The sequence below is a fragment of the Arvicola amphibius genome, chromosome 3, assembly GCF_903992535.2.
Source record: "Arvicola amphibius chromosome 3, mArvAmp1.2, whole genome shotgun sequence".
In the NCBI taxonomy this organism is placed as follows: Eukaryota; Metazoa; Chordata; class Mammalia; order Rodentia; family Cricetidae; genus Arvicola; species Arvicola amphibius.
In genome coordinates this window covers 162,378,638-162,393,060 of record NC_052049.1, presented here as the reverse complement: position 1 = coordinate 162,393,060, position 14,423 = coordinate 162,378,638, and the positions used below count along the sequence as shown (strand labels likewise).

The window sequence follows — 14,423 nt, the reverse complement described above, 5'->3', positions numbered from 1 at the left end:
CAAATGGCATCCAGAAGAGTTAAATAGTTAGAAATAAACTTAACCAAGGAGTATATCAGAGAAACTACAAAATATTTTTCAAAGAAATTAAAAGGAGACACAAAATGTATGCACATGGATTAAAAGGCTCAATAGCAAGATGTTGTAAAAGATCTATACATTTCTTAGATCTTTCTTAAAGCTAACCCTATCAAAATCCAATGATGATTTTCACAAAAATAGGAAAATCTATCCTTAAAAAAATAAAAAAACCACCAAGCTTTAGAGACTATAAATATACAAAATAATCTTGAAAAAAGAATATAAGGGGTTGGAGAGATTGCTCAGTGGTTAAGAGCACTGCCTGCCCTTCCAAAGGTCCTGAGTTCAGTTCCCAGCAACCACATGGTGGCTCACAACCATCTGTAATGAGATCTGGTGCCCTCATTTGGCCTGCAGACATACACACAGACAGAATACTGTATACATAATAAATAAATAGATTTAAAAAAAGAATATAAGTTGGGGTTTCATTCTTCTTGATTTCAATGTTAATCACATTAAAATCTACATAAATACACCAGAAATGGTATGAAGATAGATATATTAGATTAAGTATATTACTACAAAGAATAAAGTAGAAAACGCAAGAACCAAAACTTTGTGTACATGAATAAATAATTTTCAATAAGGAACCAAGACGTTCAATAAGAAAAGAACAGTTTTCTCAACAAATAGTGATAAAAAACAAATACAAAGAACGGAGTTGGACTTGTACCTCATACTATATACAAATATTAATTCAAACGGATCAATGATCTAACTATGTAAGCTAAAACTATGTAACTCAGAGCAGAGCGTGTCTCAGCAGCAGAGAGTCAAGCCCAGCACTGCAAAAATAACCAAAGCCCCAAACAGCAAAACAAACCCTCCATAAAACTTAAAGAATTAAAGTTAACAAAGGGGTAACCTTTATGACATTAGATTTGACAGTGTTTTCTTGGATACTACAGACATCAGAAGTATAGGCAATGAAAGAGAAAGATAAACTGAACTACACCAAAGTCGGCACCCATGAGTCAGAGCCCATCTGTAAGGACTGCTGGCCATGCTTCATCTTCTTCCAGCATCTCATTTACCTTTGTGTTTTTTTTCCACCAAACCGAACTTCTTCTCTTAAGAGAGAAAAATGTGCCTCATGACTTGTTAATCCAAGCATGATCTGTTGAAAAATAATTATGAAATATTCTAGTCTACCTTTGTTCATACCATTAGGTTTACAAAAGCAACTTCATAAAATTTCTATACAGAGAACAATTTTAAAGTCACAACGTGGAAATCAAAATCAAATATGCAGCTATCATAAAATGATCCAACTGCCGGATACGGGCGGAATCAAGAGAGCACACTTTAGCAGAGCTACGCTCACCTCAGAGCCCAGGAGCCTTGTGACTGACACTGCCTCCTCCCCTCCTCTCCCCCTCCCGAACACTCCTCCTTCCGTAAATCACAAACTGTTCTCTGGATTTTCGCAAATTCCTACTTCTTACAGGGATTAGAAATTAGAAGCAGCAACTTTTCCATGCTTCACAAATACAGAAGATACTTAGAGGTCAGGGTAACATTAATATGAAAATTCATTCCCAAATGGAAAAGGGCACTTTAATTTTCTCCTATGTTGTACTCCCTCAGTGATCTCAAAAGTCTAGTTAACATGTGAGCCAATGGTAATACATACTGCTTCTTTAAATTCTTATTCAAACAACAAAACAAAATGAAACATTTATGAACCAATCAGGAGATGTGGTTATTTACCTTAAGCAATTATTATTATAAGTGTAATAATAGCATTGTGGTTAAGTACCTTAAAACTTGTTTATAAAAACATTTTGAAAATATGTATTTATTAAGTAAAAACAGTGTATGGAATTTGCTTCAATAACCCATCCTGGTTGAAAAGAGGCAAATGACTACATTAAATTTAAATAATACTTAAAGAAACTTGCCTGGTGTGATAACACATGCCTTATTCCCAGCACTTGGGAGGCAGTGGCAGACAGACCTCTGAGTTCGAGACCAGCCTTGTATACAGATTGAGTTCCAGGATAGCCAGGGTTGCACACAGAAAAAACCCTGTCTTAAAAAAACAAACGAAACCAAAACCAACCCAACCAACCAAACAAAAAACTTAAGGTAATTTAAGGGTACAAGGGAGCTCATTATAGTAGCTTGCTTGTCTAGTTTTGGTTAGTATGAAGACTTCTCTGATAGGGGCTGGAGATATGGCTCAGCAATTAAAGAGGGCTACCGCTCTTTTTTTTTTTTTAATTTTATATACCAATCCCAGTTTCCTCTCCCTCCTCTCCTCCCACTTTCCCTACCTTTCCCTTTCTCCCACCCCACCCCACCCCCATTCACTCCTCAGAAAGGGTGAGGTCTCCCATGGGGAGTCAACAAAGTCTGTCACATCACTCGAGGCAGGACCAAGGCCCTCCTCCCACTGTATCTAGGCTGAACAAGGTCTCCCTCCATAAGGGATGGGTTCCAAAATGCCAGTTTATGTACTAGGGATACTGTTTGAGATGGCTCAGCTGTTTGAGGTTAAGAGCACTGGTCCTGAGTTCAATTCCCAGCAACTGCAAGGTGGTTCACAGCCATCTGTAATGTGATCTGGAGCTTACTGCTCTTGCAGAGGACCCAAGTTTAGTTCCAGGTACCTAGAGGGCAGCTCATGACTATCCTTAACTCCAGTTCCAGGGGATCCAATGCCCTCCTCAGGCACTAGATGATACAAATACATACATGATACACATACATACATGCAGGCAAAATACTCATAAAAGGTATTTGAGGCATGGAGCTGTGAATTAGGAGGTTTTCATGGCCCTAGGTAAAACAGTCATCGTTCCTTGGCTTCAGCATTTCCTTTTCAGCACCACACTCATGGAACTGGGGTTGCTCAGATTTGTAGACTATACTGACATCAGTTATTTATGGTTTATGACAAACAAACAAAGCTTATCTCCCCAATTCTATAGAACTTAGATAATGGCAAATGTAGCTATCATTGCCTTCTGTATTCGGTGCTACAGCCAGTGAACTTCCTGCATTAAAAACTCCATCTCTTAGCATTTAGTTCTACGACACAACAGGTGTTATACCTACCAAGTCAGCATCTAAGCCATAAAGACAATGTCTGGTGTTTGGATCATGATCTGGCTTTGCTTTCTCGGATCTGATAAATTCCATGATTTTATGCTCTCCTTCTCCAGGAGTCTAAAAACAATGTTTAAAAAAGAAAGGGGTAATATACTATGCTTCAAACTTTTTTAAAAAATTAAACTTTAAAACATTTTTTCAATTAAAAAAAAGATGCTAACCTCATGGCCTGAGAAGTAGATGGTAACACCTTGCCATGATTTGTCAGTGGAAATTTTCATATTTACAAAATACTTCAGATGCTCATGCAACCTGGCCATGAATTCAGTCCCTATAAACAAAAAGTTTTAAAAAGGTTAATCTGAGAAAGATGAAAACAGCAAAAACAGTTAAGTTCCTGGTAACAACATATACTCAGTCTCTTCAAAACAAGCCCAAAGCTCTCTTGTTTATCCTGCAAGCAAGCAACTGAACGTGTCCCCAGCAAGTATCTCCAGTGCTTCAAAAGTCACCAGCAATCTCAAATGGAGTCCGTGTCACAAAAGCAGGCATGAGTTTTACATCATCTACAGACTGTGCTTTAAGTATTTTACCTAAGAGCAGTATGAACTCTAAGTCCAACTTTCTACATTTTTGCTGGATTCCTAAGCATATTATTAATTTTATTTATTATATTACTTCTGTGTATGGTGTGAGCATGTGCATGCCACGGCACACATGTGGAGGACAGAGGGCGGTATTTTGTAGTTCACTCTACCCTTCATCCACGTGTTCTGGGCTTTGAGCACAGGTCAGCTTGTGCGGAAAGTGCTTTGCTTTTACCACTGAATTGTCTTCTAGGTCCTGAAGTATCTTTATAAGGCATGCAATTTTAATTAGATTGCCAACAATAACTATTATTGTTCATTGATACTATTAATAACTTATATTGTTTTCTTTTAAAAAATAGTGTGCATAGTCCAGGTTAGTCTTAAACTCACTATAAGCTATGGATATCCCCAAACTTCTGATCTTCTGCCTTTATTTCATAGGTCCTGGGATTACAGGAACGCACAACCACACCTGATTTATGTTGTGCTGGGGAATGAACCCAGGATCTCACATGAGCAAAGGATACCAAATAAACTGTATCCCCACCCCAACAACTACTAGTATGTGTATAATCAGGTTTACGCAGAAACAAGGGTTTATATGGAGAGCAAAGGACAGCATGGATTGGCTGGTTCTTCCTTATATACCATCCACCCTGATTTTTTATTTTTTGGTTAGGATCTCTATGTATCCCTGGCTGCCCTAGAACCTGCTATGTAGATCAGGATGGCTTCAAATTCACAGAGATTCTACTACCTCTGCCTCCCAAGTATTGGAATTAAAGCTGTGTGACACCGTGCCCAGCCACCTTGTCTTTTGAGACACAGATTCTCACTGAAACCTGGGACTCAATAATTAGGCAAAATATGTTGATCAGTGAGCCCCATGAATCCCTCCAACTCACCTCCCCAGCAAGATTACAAGTGTGTACCACCATACCCAGCTTCTTGTGTGGGTGCTGGGGAGTGAACTCAGGGCCTTTTATTTGTGTGATTAAGTACTCTACTGACTGACTTATCTTTCAGTTATTACACACACACACACACACACACACAGACATATGTATATGAGCCATTTGCGTGCAGTGCCTTGGAAGCCAAAAGAGAGCATCTGATCTTCTAGAACTGGAGTTAGAGACAGTTGTAAGCTACCATGTGGATGCTGGGAATCGAACCCAGGTCCTCTGCAAGAACTATCAGTACTTTTAACCACTGAGCCACCTCTGTAGCCCCAATACCTACTATTCTTAACATGAAAAATTATTTTAATATGAAAGTGTGAGTATAAATGATTATATTATAAAAAAAATCTAAGATGACCAACAGTCAAAGGCAATACTATCTTAAACTATATCCAGGAGAAACTGCTTATTAAATTGAGCAATGTGTATGTAAAACAACAACAACAACAAATCACTTGTTTGTATGGAATTTAAAAAGTACCATTTAAGATTTCTGTTCAAAATAAAGGACTATAAAGATGCCAGTCAACTCCCTCAAGCGTATCAAGTAGGGTGATGTATATAAAGTTAAACAAATTACTAATAAATTACTAATATTTTTTATATTTATGAATTTATTTTATTTGTGTGTGTCTATGTCAGAAGATAATTTGCAGGAGTTGGTCTCTCTTTCAGCATGCAGGTCCTGGGAATTGAACTCAGGTCATCAGGATGGACAGCAACTGCCTTTATCTGCTGAGCCACTTCACTGGTCCTATTTTCTTAAAGTCATAAAAATCCTAGATTCCTTTGGGAGGTAGAGGAATAAACTCTCTGGATTAAAAGAATGGGTTTCTTATCCTGAAACCAATGGGTAGATATAGAAACTTGTCTATTTGATACCAGTAACTGACCAGAATAAACTGAAAGCCCCCGTAAGTTCCTTCTAGGTCAGGTCAGGAACTCTATGCAGCTGGCAATGTCCTCTCCGTATCTGCTTATCAACGCCTGCAAACACTGCAGTGGATCTTTATAGGAACCTTCACAACCAACATGATGAGGAGACAGAACTGTGAAAATATGGCTAATGAATGCCTAAGAACAAAGAGTCTAAAAACAAAAACACATTTAAAAAATGTTCAATTTCTATATTAAGTCTTTAGAATATCTTTCCGTTTACCTGGCGTGATACAGTTAGAATCAAATCTGGCTTCTGTAGGAAGTGTTTCTCCCTTTTCAATTGCTTTTTTAATTTTGTCTTCTGCCTCCTTGGCTGACCTTAAAAGTCAAAGAGAAAAATATCTTACATTTTGTAGAAAACAAATGTATCACACAACTATTGTTTAGAAGATTTTTACATAAAACACTAATTTGTCAGCCTTAAGGTTCAAAACTATTCAATTTTAAAGAATAATTACAATAGAAATGAATAAGCCTAGGAATTCTTTCTTTTATTTACAAAATTGAGGCTTTTTTAAATATGAAGACTACAGGAGTTGGACATTAAAATAGTAAAAAGCACACAAATCACTACAACATTTAAGTAATTCTAACATCAATATATAGCAAATTTACTCCAGAAACAAGGTCAAAGGCTTTAGGTGTCAATTGTGTTTGCTATATCTAATTATACCATTTAATGATTTTAATAATTTTCCTAATAATCAATGATATGAGTAGATAAAATGTAACAAAAATGATGCCAGGGTTTAAAGATTACACTCTACAGGGGAGGGAATATTGAATAGCCATGTTTAATCTAGCTGCAATACAGAAACAACTATTAAAATAATCTAAAGATAATGATACTCTAAGCTGAGATACTAGATTCTAAAAAGATGACAAGAAGAAGTATAACTCAATTGTAGACGTCAGGAATAAAGACACAGAAGGAGTTCAAATGACTCTTGGGCTTTGGGTGGGGCAGTTAATCACACAGTATGGAAGAAGGAAAGAGAAAAAAGAGTTGCTTTATGGAGGATGAATTCAGTTCTGAAAATGGGAAGCCTTCTGGTATCTAGGCTACCCAAAAGGAGACAAGTGTTTCAATAGAAAAGGAACTTGGGAGTGTGAAAAATACCTTAAAGATAAAATTGGGAGTCATTAGTAGAGACATAGTAACCTAAGTCATCAGATGCCATCACTCGGGCCAAGAGTCAAGGAAATAAACTTCAATGATAATTTAAGAAAAAAAGAAGCAGATAAAGGGAAGATGACAAAGGTCCAACAGGACACAAACAGAAAGAAGGATCAGCACTGTTGCTCACTGTGGGTAGAGGAAGCAATGAGACTCAGACATGGATTAGGACATAAGCCTGTGATCTTGTAAGGAAATTTTAGTGGCACAGTATGGATAAAAACCAGACTCAGAGCGAAGACATCAAGCATTAAAGTATGAAGCTGATGGGGGACTTTCTAGGAAATATGGGACTCCTAGTGACAGCCTAGCATTTAATATACGGTTGTGGTAGTTCCAATGCCTTGATTGGTCCTAATCCCCAGCCAGAAGTCTGTATTTCTGATACTGAAAAGGTTATGAAGTTAAAAATAGAGTTGGTAGGTCTCCCTGAAGTTAAGTTTCTAGAAATGAGTTGATTTTTGTTAGTTAGATAAAGGTGGGAGGAAGTCTGATGATACCAGCATGTCAGCTGAGTCACTAGGGCTGTTGGGGGTGAGGGTTCAGCAATGATGGAAGAGTGACAAGAGCCAATACCAACACTTAGTAACATTTCAGATACCGAGAAGCAAAGAGTAGGGTATCCATTTTGTCTAATGTAGATCTAGACGACAGAGCTAAGATACACTGACACCTTCTGGTGGCTGAACTCTAAGGAGACCAGGCTGGCTTTACTCACAAATATTGGGATAAAGGCCTGAACCATCAGCATCCTAATCTGAGTTTTTAGGCTAGTGGCTCCCTAAAACTATCAATACCATGTATTGATAGCTAGTATAGTTTTCCGACTAGAGATTCTGATTAAGTTTTTAGGTAGTCCTTAGAAATTTTAATTTTGGTTTAAAAAAAGTCATTGCATTTAAAGATCCTAGTATTTTCAACATTTTCAGAGTCTGTTTGTTTGTTTTAATAGTTAATCAATACTCTGCCTTCCTGCCCTTAGTCTCACTGAAGGCTTCTTCAACACTGTGTCAACTTTCTCGACAACATCTACATTTGATGCATGAATACTTCTGTCACTCTTTGTTGTTTTTGTTATTTTGTTTTTTTGATTTTCGAGACAGGGCTTCTCTGTTTATCTTTGGCTATCCTGGAACTCACTCTGTAGATCAGGCTGGCCTTGAGCTCACAGAAATTCGCCTGCCTTCCAAGTGCTGGGATTAAAGACGTGTGTCACCATATCATTTTTTTTTATTCTGTCATTATGATTAAGCCTTTCATTATGCTAACAACTCATCAAACTCTGGACTTAGAATTCCTCCCAACAGGAATAGAGCCTGACTTCCCTGTTACTCAGATATACTTGACACATCCAGGAGTTCGATTTTAATTCTCTTTGTCTCTGACCCTTTTATTTTTACAAATGGTGCTTATAATGCCAAGTCCCTAACTGAACTCTTTTCCCTATCCCATCAATCACCACTCATCATTTGCCTTACTGCTCAATCAGGGCTCATATTTATGCAGAATCGGCATCTAGACAGGTCTGGTCACTCCGTAGGTTTGCTGCCTCCCTCACTGTCATTAGAAGGGCCTCCGCACACTCTGTGGGGACTGGAGGGAGATGGGTCACCACAAGTGTTCTGCTCCCCTTCTACTACTCTGAACTATCAAAGCAAAGTTTGACAACCTGGACCTAAGAACAGAATGAACTTTACATGAAGCCCAACACAAGCTTTGACATGTAATTCGTGAGAATTAATAGTTTATGACTTGATTAGCCAAATATGCTAATAAGTATAGAGTACACCAATTACTTTGAAGATTTAAATAGAAAACAAATATGACTGGAAGATGCACTGTATTATGTCACCTGTTTTAAATGATTTACCTAAAACGCCTTCCACGTTGCTGGTTCATTTTTGCTCGAGGAGCCACACCATCAACAGCCATAAAGAACACTTTCCTAGGCTTAATAATTCGAAATAACACCTCCAAGTAGTGAAAAATGTCAGTAAAGATTTTGTCATCTGAAATTCTGAAGTGAACATCATCATCATTAGGATGGGAACACTGATGAATAATTCCATTCATATCCAGGTACAAGTTATCAAATTCTGGAATCTAAAAAGCAAACAAACAAATAAAAAAAACAAAACTCCAGATTATTAATTATCATAACTATTTTAAAGCTCGACAAAAGTGATTCTTAAATGGTTCAAAACAAAAACAAAACAAAACAAAAACCCAAACAGGATGATGTAATATCTTCTGATTAGAGAAACTTGAGGGGGCCTCTCCCAGGGACCCAAGTTTGGATCCTGGCACTTTCTTTCAATCAAGCTGTGCACAACCAACCATGTCTCCAGTCCTAGAGGATCCAATGCCTTCTTCTGGCCTCCTCAGGTACTACATGTATGTGCACAAACATGTGTAGTGATGAGCAGCGAGCCGCCTGGCTAGTTTATGCCCTGAAATAATTACACGGAAACTGTATTCTTTTAAACACTGCCTGGCCTATTAGCTCTAGCCTCTTACTGGATAACTTCTCACATCTTGCTTACCCCATTTCTAATAATGTGTGTAGCACCATGAGGGGTGGCTTACCAGGAGAGATGTTAACCTGCGTCCCTCTTGGAGAGGAGAGGCATGGCGATTGCCCGAGGCGTCTGCCTCACTCCCAGAATCGAGGCATGGCGATTGCCCGAGGCTTCTGCCTCACTCCCAGCATCCTGTTCTGTCTACTCCACCCACCTATGTTCTGACCTATCAGGCCAAGCAGTTTCTTTATTAACCAATGAAATCATCAGATAGAAGACACACCTATATCAAACATGCAGACATACATAACGTAAATATACATACAAAATAAAAAATCTTTTAAAAAGTGAATAAACAATCATTGTTGAATAAAGTAAGCAAAGGAAAGTAAACAGGAGCAACTAGTAATGCAAAAAGAAATTATGTAGTTATATGTGTAGCTTGACCTAACTTACTATGAGGAAATAATCATTTATTCAAAGTAAGAGTCCCAGGAAAACAACAAAGAAAGCACTTAGTTAATATGGCACTCAAAATATTAGTTTCCTCCCTGTTTGCTACTTGGCATGTCAAAGTCTCAATTTCGTCTATAAACGGGAAAATAATGCCCATTTTTATCAAAAGGTTTTATAAAAGAGTATTAAAGGTTTACAAGACTTTTGTCTTTGGTTCACTCAAACAAAGCCACTTACTAGTTACAATAGTTTAAGAGAGCATTCAAGACTTATTATTTGTTTCAAGAATCTGAAAACACCAACTGACCTCATTGTAAGCTCTTAAGAGAAAAATAATTTATACAGAATGATTCCACTTCTTTAGGAGATTAAATGTGTTACAAGGCTAAGGAGCAGTACTAAAGGCAGAATAAGGAAGGGAAATCGGCTCTCAAGGAATCAGCTGACAGATGGAAGCGAGCAGCCGAAACAGTGCAAGTGCATGAGATATTTCCGCACAGGAGAAACATTTCTAACACTGAAAGGAGGGACAGGGTACTTGCCCAGCCATCAGCAAACAAAACAAGACCTACCAGACTCTCCAAAGGCAGTGGTACATGTCTCTTATTTTCTTAACTACTCAGAACATGGAAGCAGGAGGATTGAGTGAGCCCAATAATTCAAGATCAACCTGAGCTGCTCCGAGGTGGAAAAGTGTGGTGTGTGTTGATCTCGGGCAAGGAAAGCCCCAATCATAAACTAACAAATACTAAAATGGCTACATGAAAATGCTTCTTTCAAATCTATATGAGTAAAATATGAATCCTACCATGAAATCCTAAAATATGAACCCTGGCAATGCTAACATCTGGGAGACACAGGCACAAGGTCTGCAGTTCCAGTAGGGAAAATGCCTAAAACGTTTCCCACAGAGGACCAACTCGCAAAGTCGTTTCAGATACAGCTCTAGTACTTACTGCATTGGTTCTGCAACAAATCTGGCTGACAATGTCTTTCACACACATGTATTGTTGTTCATAACAAACACACACTAATAAAATGGGTTTTTCCCTCCTGCAGTTTTGGGACATTAAACCCTGGACCTTCATTCTAAGCAAGTGCTGTGTCACTGAGCTGTAATCCCAGTCTCTGCTCCTTTCTCCCTTTTCTGTGATCTGGGGGATTAAACCGTAGAGCTTCAGGTAGGCTAGGCAGGTGTTCTTTCTAATACTGGGCTAGCTATATCCCCAATATTGTTTTCAGAAGTTTTTACTTTGAGACAGACTAAGTTACCGAAACTGTTCCTGAACTCATTTTGTAACCCAGTCTCTCGAGTAGTGGGGATTTTAGAACTAAGTCTGGGGGTGGCGGTAACACACATGACATTCAGTCTTTGTCTTTCTTTCTTTTCTTTTTTGAGAGGGTCTTAATATGTAGTTCATGCTAGTTTTGAAATGGCCATCTTCTTGCCTCAGCTGCCACAGTGCTAGGGATTACACGTGTTTCTCCACTGCTGAGCAGGGAAGTAAATGAAAGCTTTGTATTCATAGCTGGAGAGATGGCTCAATGACTAAGAGCACTTATTACACTTGCAGAATACCCAGATTTGGTTCCCAGAAGCTTTATGGAGGTTCACAATCATCTGTACCTCCAGTTCCAAGGATCCACGGCTCTTTTCTGCCCTCTAAGGGCACCAGGCATGCATGTGGTACCTAGATCACACACACACACACACACACACACACACACACACACACACACACACACCCCTAAATATATAGATAAATAAAATGTATGCCATTTGGCCTCAATCCTTTTCTGTTGTTTTTATATGAACTGAATTTTCTTAAGCTTTAGAATGACTAGAGGTTCAGATAAACTTTAACTTAGCTTTCTTGTGCAGTTTTTAGTAAGTTTTAAAACATGATAGCTTGACCAAAAAAAAAAAAAAACAAACAAACCTAAACAACAACAACAAAAACAACCAAAGAGCCAGGCGGTGGTGGCGCATGCCTTTAATCCCAGCACTTGGGAGGCAGAGGCTGGCAGATCTTTGTGAGTTCGAGGCCAGCCTGGACTACAAGAGCTAGTTTAAGGACAGGCTCCAAAGCTACAGAGAAAACCTGTCTTGAAAATAACCAAAACCAAAACCAAAAAAAAAAAAAAAAAACCCCCAAAAACCCAAAAACCAACCCCCCCCACCCAAAAACAAACAAAAAAAACATGGTAGCTTGTTTTGCAAGATTCCTTGACTCTAATTATTCCAAACTTTCATCTGATCATCCTCTATTTCCACTGTCCCTTCCATGACAACATTTACTTTATTCTGTGACAACATTTTACTCTTAGCCATTTCTCCTTAGGGTATACTGTGCCCCATGATGCTCACTTGGAAGGTCAGCTTTGCATGTATAGGAATATTGCTTTTCCTTCTGATGACACTTCATTACCGGCTACCAGACAGGGCTTCTCTGTGTAACAGTCCTGGCTCCCTGGAATTCGCTCTGTAGACCAGGTTGGCCAGGCATAGGTCACAGAGATCTACCTGCCTGTCTTCCAAGTGCTGGGATTAAAGGCCTGAGCCACCATGGCCATCCAGCTGTTCAGTCTTAAACAGAACCCCTCCCCCCGCTGGGCAGTGGTGGTGCACGCCTTTAATCCCAGCACTCGGGAGGCAGAGGCAGGCAGATCTCTGTGAGTTCAAGACCAGCCTGGTCTATAAAAGCTAGTTCCAGGACAGGCTCCAAAGCTACAAAGAAAAAAAAACCACCCCTCCACCCGTTTTACATACTGTTATCTAATTGGCTAGCATGGTCTTTTTTGAAACTAACAGGGTAAGTTTCTGGAGTTCTGCTCACAAGTTCATCAGTTATTTCTTCCTCTTTCCTCTTATAACCCTGTCTAGAGTCTGTTGATCATTTGCCATCATCTAGCAATATTTAGAACCAGTAACATGTGGATATTGTATCACATGACTTGTTGTAATTGTTTTATAGACTTTAAACTTTGTAATCTAATTTCTCTTTGTATTTTCATGTGAGGATTAAAAGACTGTGCTGATACCAAATCCTCTCCCCACTTCCCAAACCTATTCCTTCCATCCTGTCCCTCAGGTCTGCTCCTGCTCACCCTGCCACCCACACAGCAGGCCAGAGGTCAACTCTGGGGTTTTCCTTAACTGCTTCTTCACTTTATTTTTTGAGAAAGATCTCTCAGTGACCGTGAAGCCCACTAATTCAGTGGGACTAGCTGGAGAGCCCTCGGGATCCACCTGTCCCTGTCCTCCATTATCTAGCAATATTTAAACCAGGAACATGGGGATACTGTATCACATGACTTGTTATAATTGTTTAGTGGAGTCTCCAGAGCCGGTGTTACAGGTACCCTATGCCACTCCCAGTTTTTATGTGGGTTCTGGGGATCAGAACTTCGGTCCTTCTTCTTTAGTCCCCCCTTTTAGGTGTCCTTTTAATAAAGTATTTGTGGAAGGCATTACTTTGATACACCAAGTCTCTATTTATTTATTTTATGTGTATGGGTGGTGGTTTTCCTGCATGTATATCTGTGTTCCATGCTCTGGAAGTGCAGTTATAATCAGTTGTGGATGCTAGAATTAAATCCAAGCCCTCTTAACCAGAGCTCTGAGCCCCTTATCTATCATCTATCTATCTATCTATCTATCTATCTATCTATCTATCTATCTATCTCTATCTATCTCTATCTATCCATCTGTCTATCTATCATCTATCTGTCTATCTATCTATCTATCTATCTATCTATCTATCTATCTATCTATCTATCTATCTATCTGTTTTGAGTTAGGATCTCACTGTGTGCCTCTGGCTGGCCTTAAACTCAGAGATCTGCAAGCCTCTGCCTCCTGAGCACTGGGATTACAGATGTAGGACAATAGGCCCTGCTGATATACCAGGTCTTACTGCTCACTTATGCTGTAATTTTAAAACAATCCTTACTTTTAATTTCAATCTAATATGAAACTTTCAGGAAATCCGTCTGGCTGTTTATGTCATAGTGCTGCTTTTAGTGACAGTATTGTTTTTGCAACGAAATTTCTCAGAATAGAGACTGCATTTTTTTTTTTTTCCGAGACATGGTTTCTCTGTAGCTTTGGAGCCTGTCCTGGAACTAGCTTTTGTAGAGAACTCACAGAGATCTACCTGCGTCTGCCTCCCGAGTGCTGGGATTAGCACTTTGGTAATTTTTATAAGCTTTTTTTTTCATATGCCAAGTTTTATTAGAACTTAACATCAAAAGAATTCTTTCCAGAGACTGGACTCTATCGTTATCCTTACAAGTGTTATGATTTTTTAAAAAATGCTGTACCTTGGCCGGGCGATGGTGGCGCACACCTTTAATCCCAGCACTCGGGAGGCAGAGGCAGGCGGATCTCTGTGAGTTCGAGACCAGCCTGGTCTACAAAGCTAGTTCCAGGACAGGCTCCAAAGCCACAGAGAAACCCTGTCTCAAAAAACAAACAAACAAAAAATGCTGTACCTTAAACAAAACAAAAATCCCATATAATTGACAACTCTCAGTACTAATACAGTTATACTTATCACAAGTAATTCATTAGCTATGCAAATTTCAAAAACGAGTTTTTTTAAAACCAAAGTCATTATCAAGTCATTCAGTGTGACATACT

At 38.9% G+C, this 14,423-nt stretch overlaps 1 protein-coding gene across 4 annotated transcripts in view; it reads right to left on the bottom strand.

Moving 5' to 3' along the window:
* Xrn1 (5'-3' exoribonuclease 1) overlaps nucleotides 1-14,423 on the bottom strand; it is a 92,701-nt gene that overhangs the window by 77,332 nt on the left and 946 nt on the right. For all 4 annotated transcript variants that reach the window (XR_005284675.1, XM_038322976.1, XM_038322977.1 and 1 more), the window contains exons 2-6: nucleotides 8,677-8,909; nucleotides 5,850-5,947; nucleotides 3,360-3,469; nucleotides 3,145-3,255; nucleotides 1,119-1,201 (exon numbers count right to left, since the gene is read on the bottom strand). Coding sequence is in view for 3 of the 4 variants with exons in the window: in XM_038322976.1 (XP_038178904.1) it covers nucleotides 1,119-1,201; nucleotides 3,145-3,255; nucleotides 3,360-3,469; nucleotides 5,850-5,947; nucleotides 8,677-8,909 (635 nt within the window). In the remaining variant the exon portion in view is untranslated. The remainder of the gene's footprint in view (nucleotides 1-1,118; nucleotides 1,202-3,144; nucleotides 3,256-3,359; nucleotides 3,470-5,849; nucleotides 5,948-8,676; nucleotides 8,910-14,423) is intronic.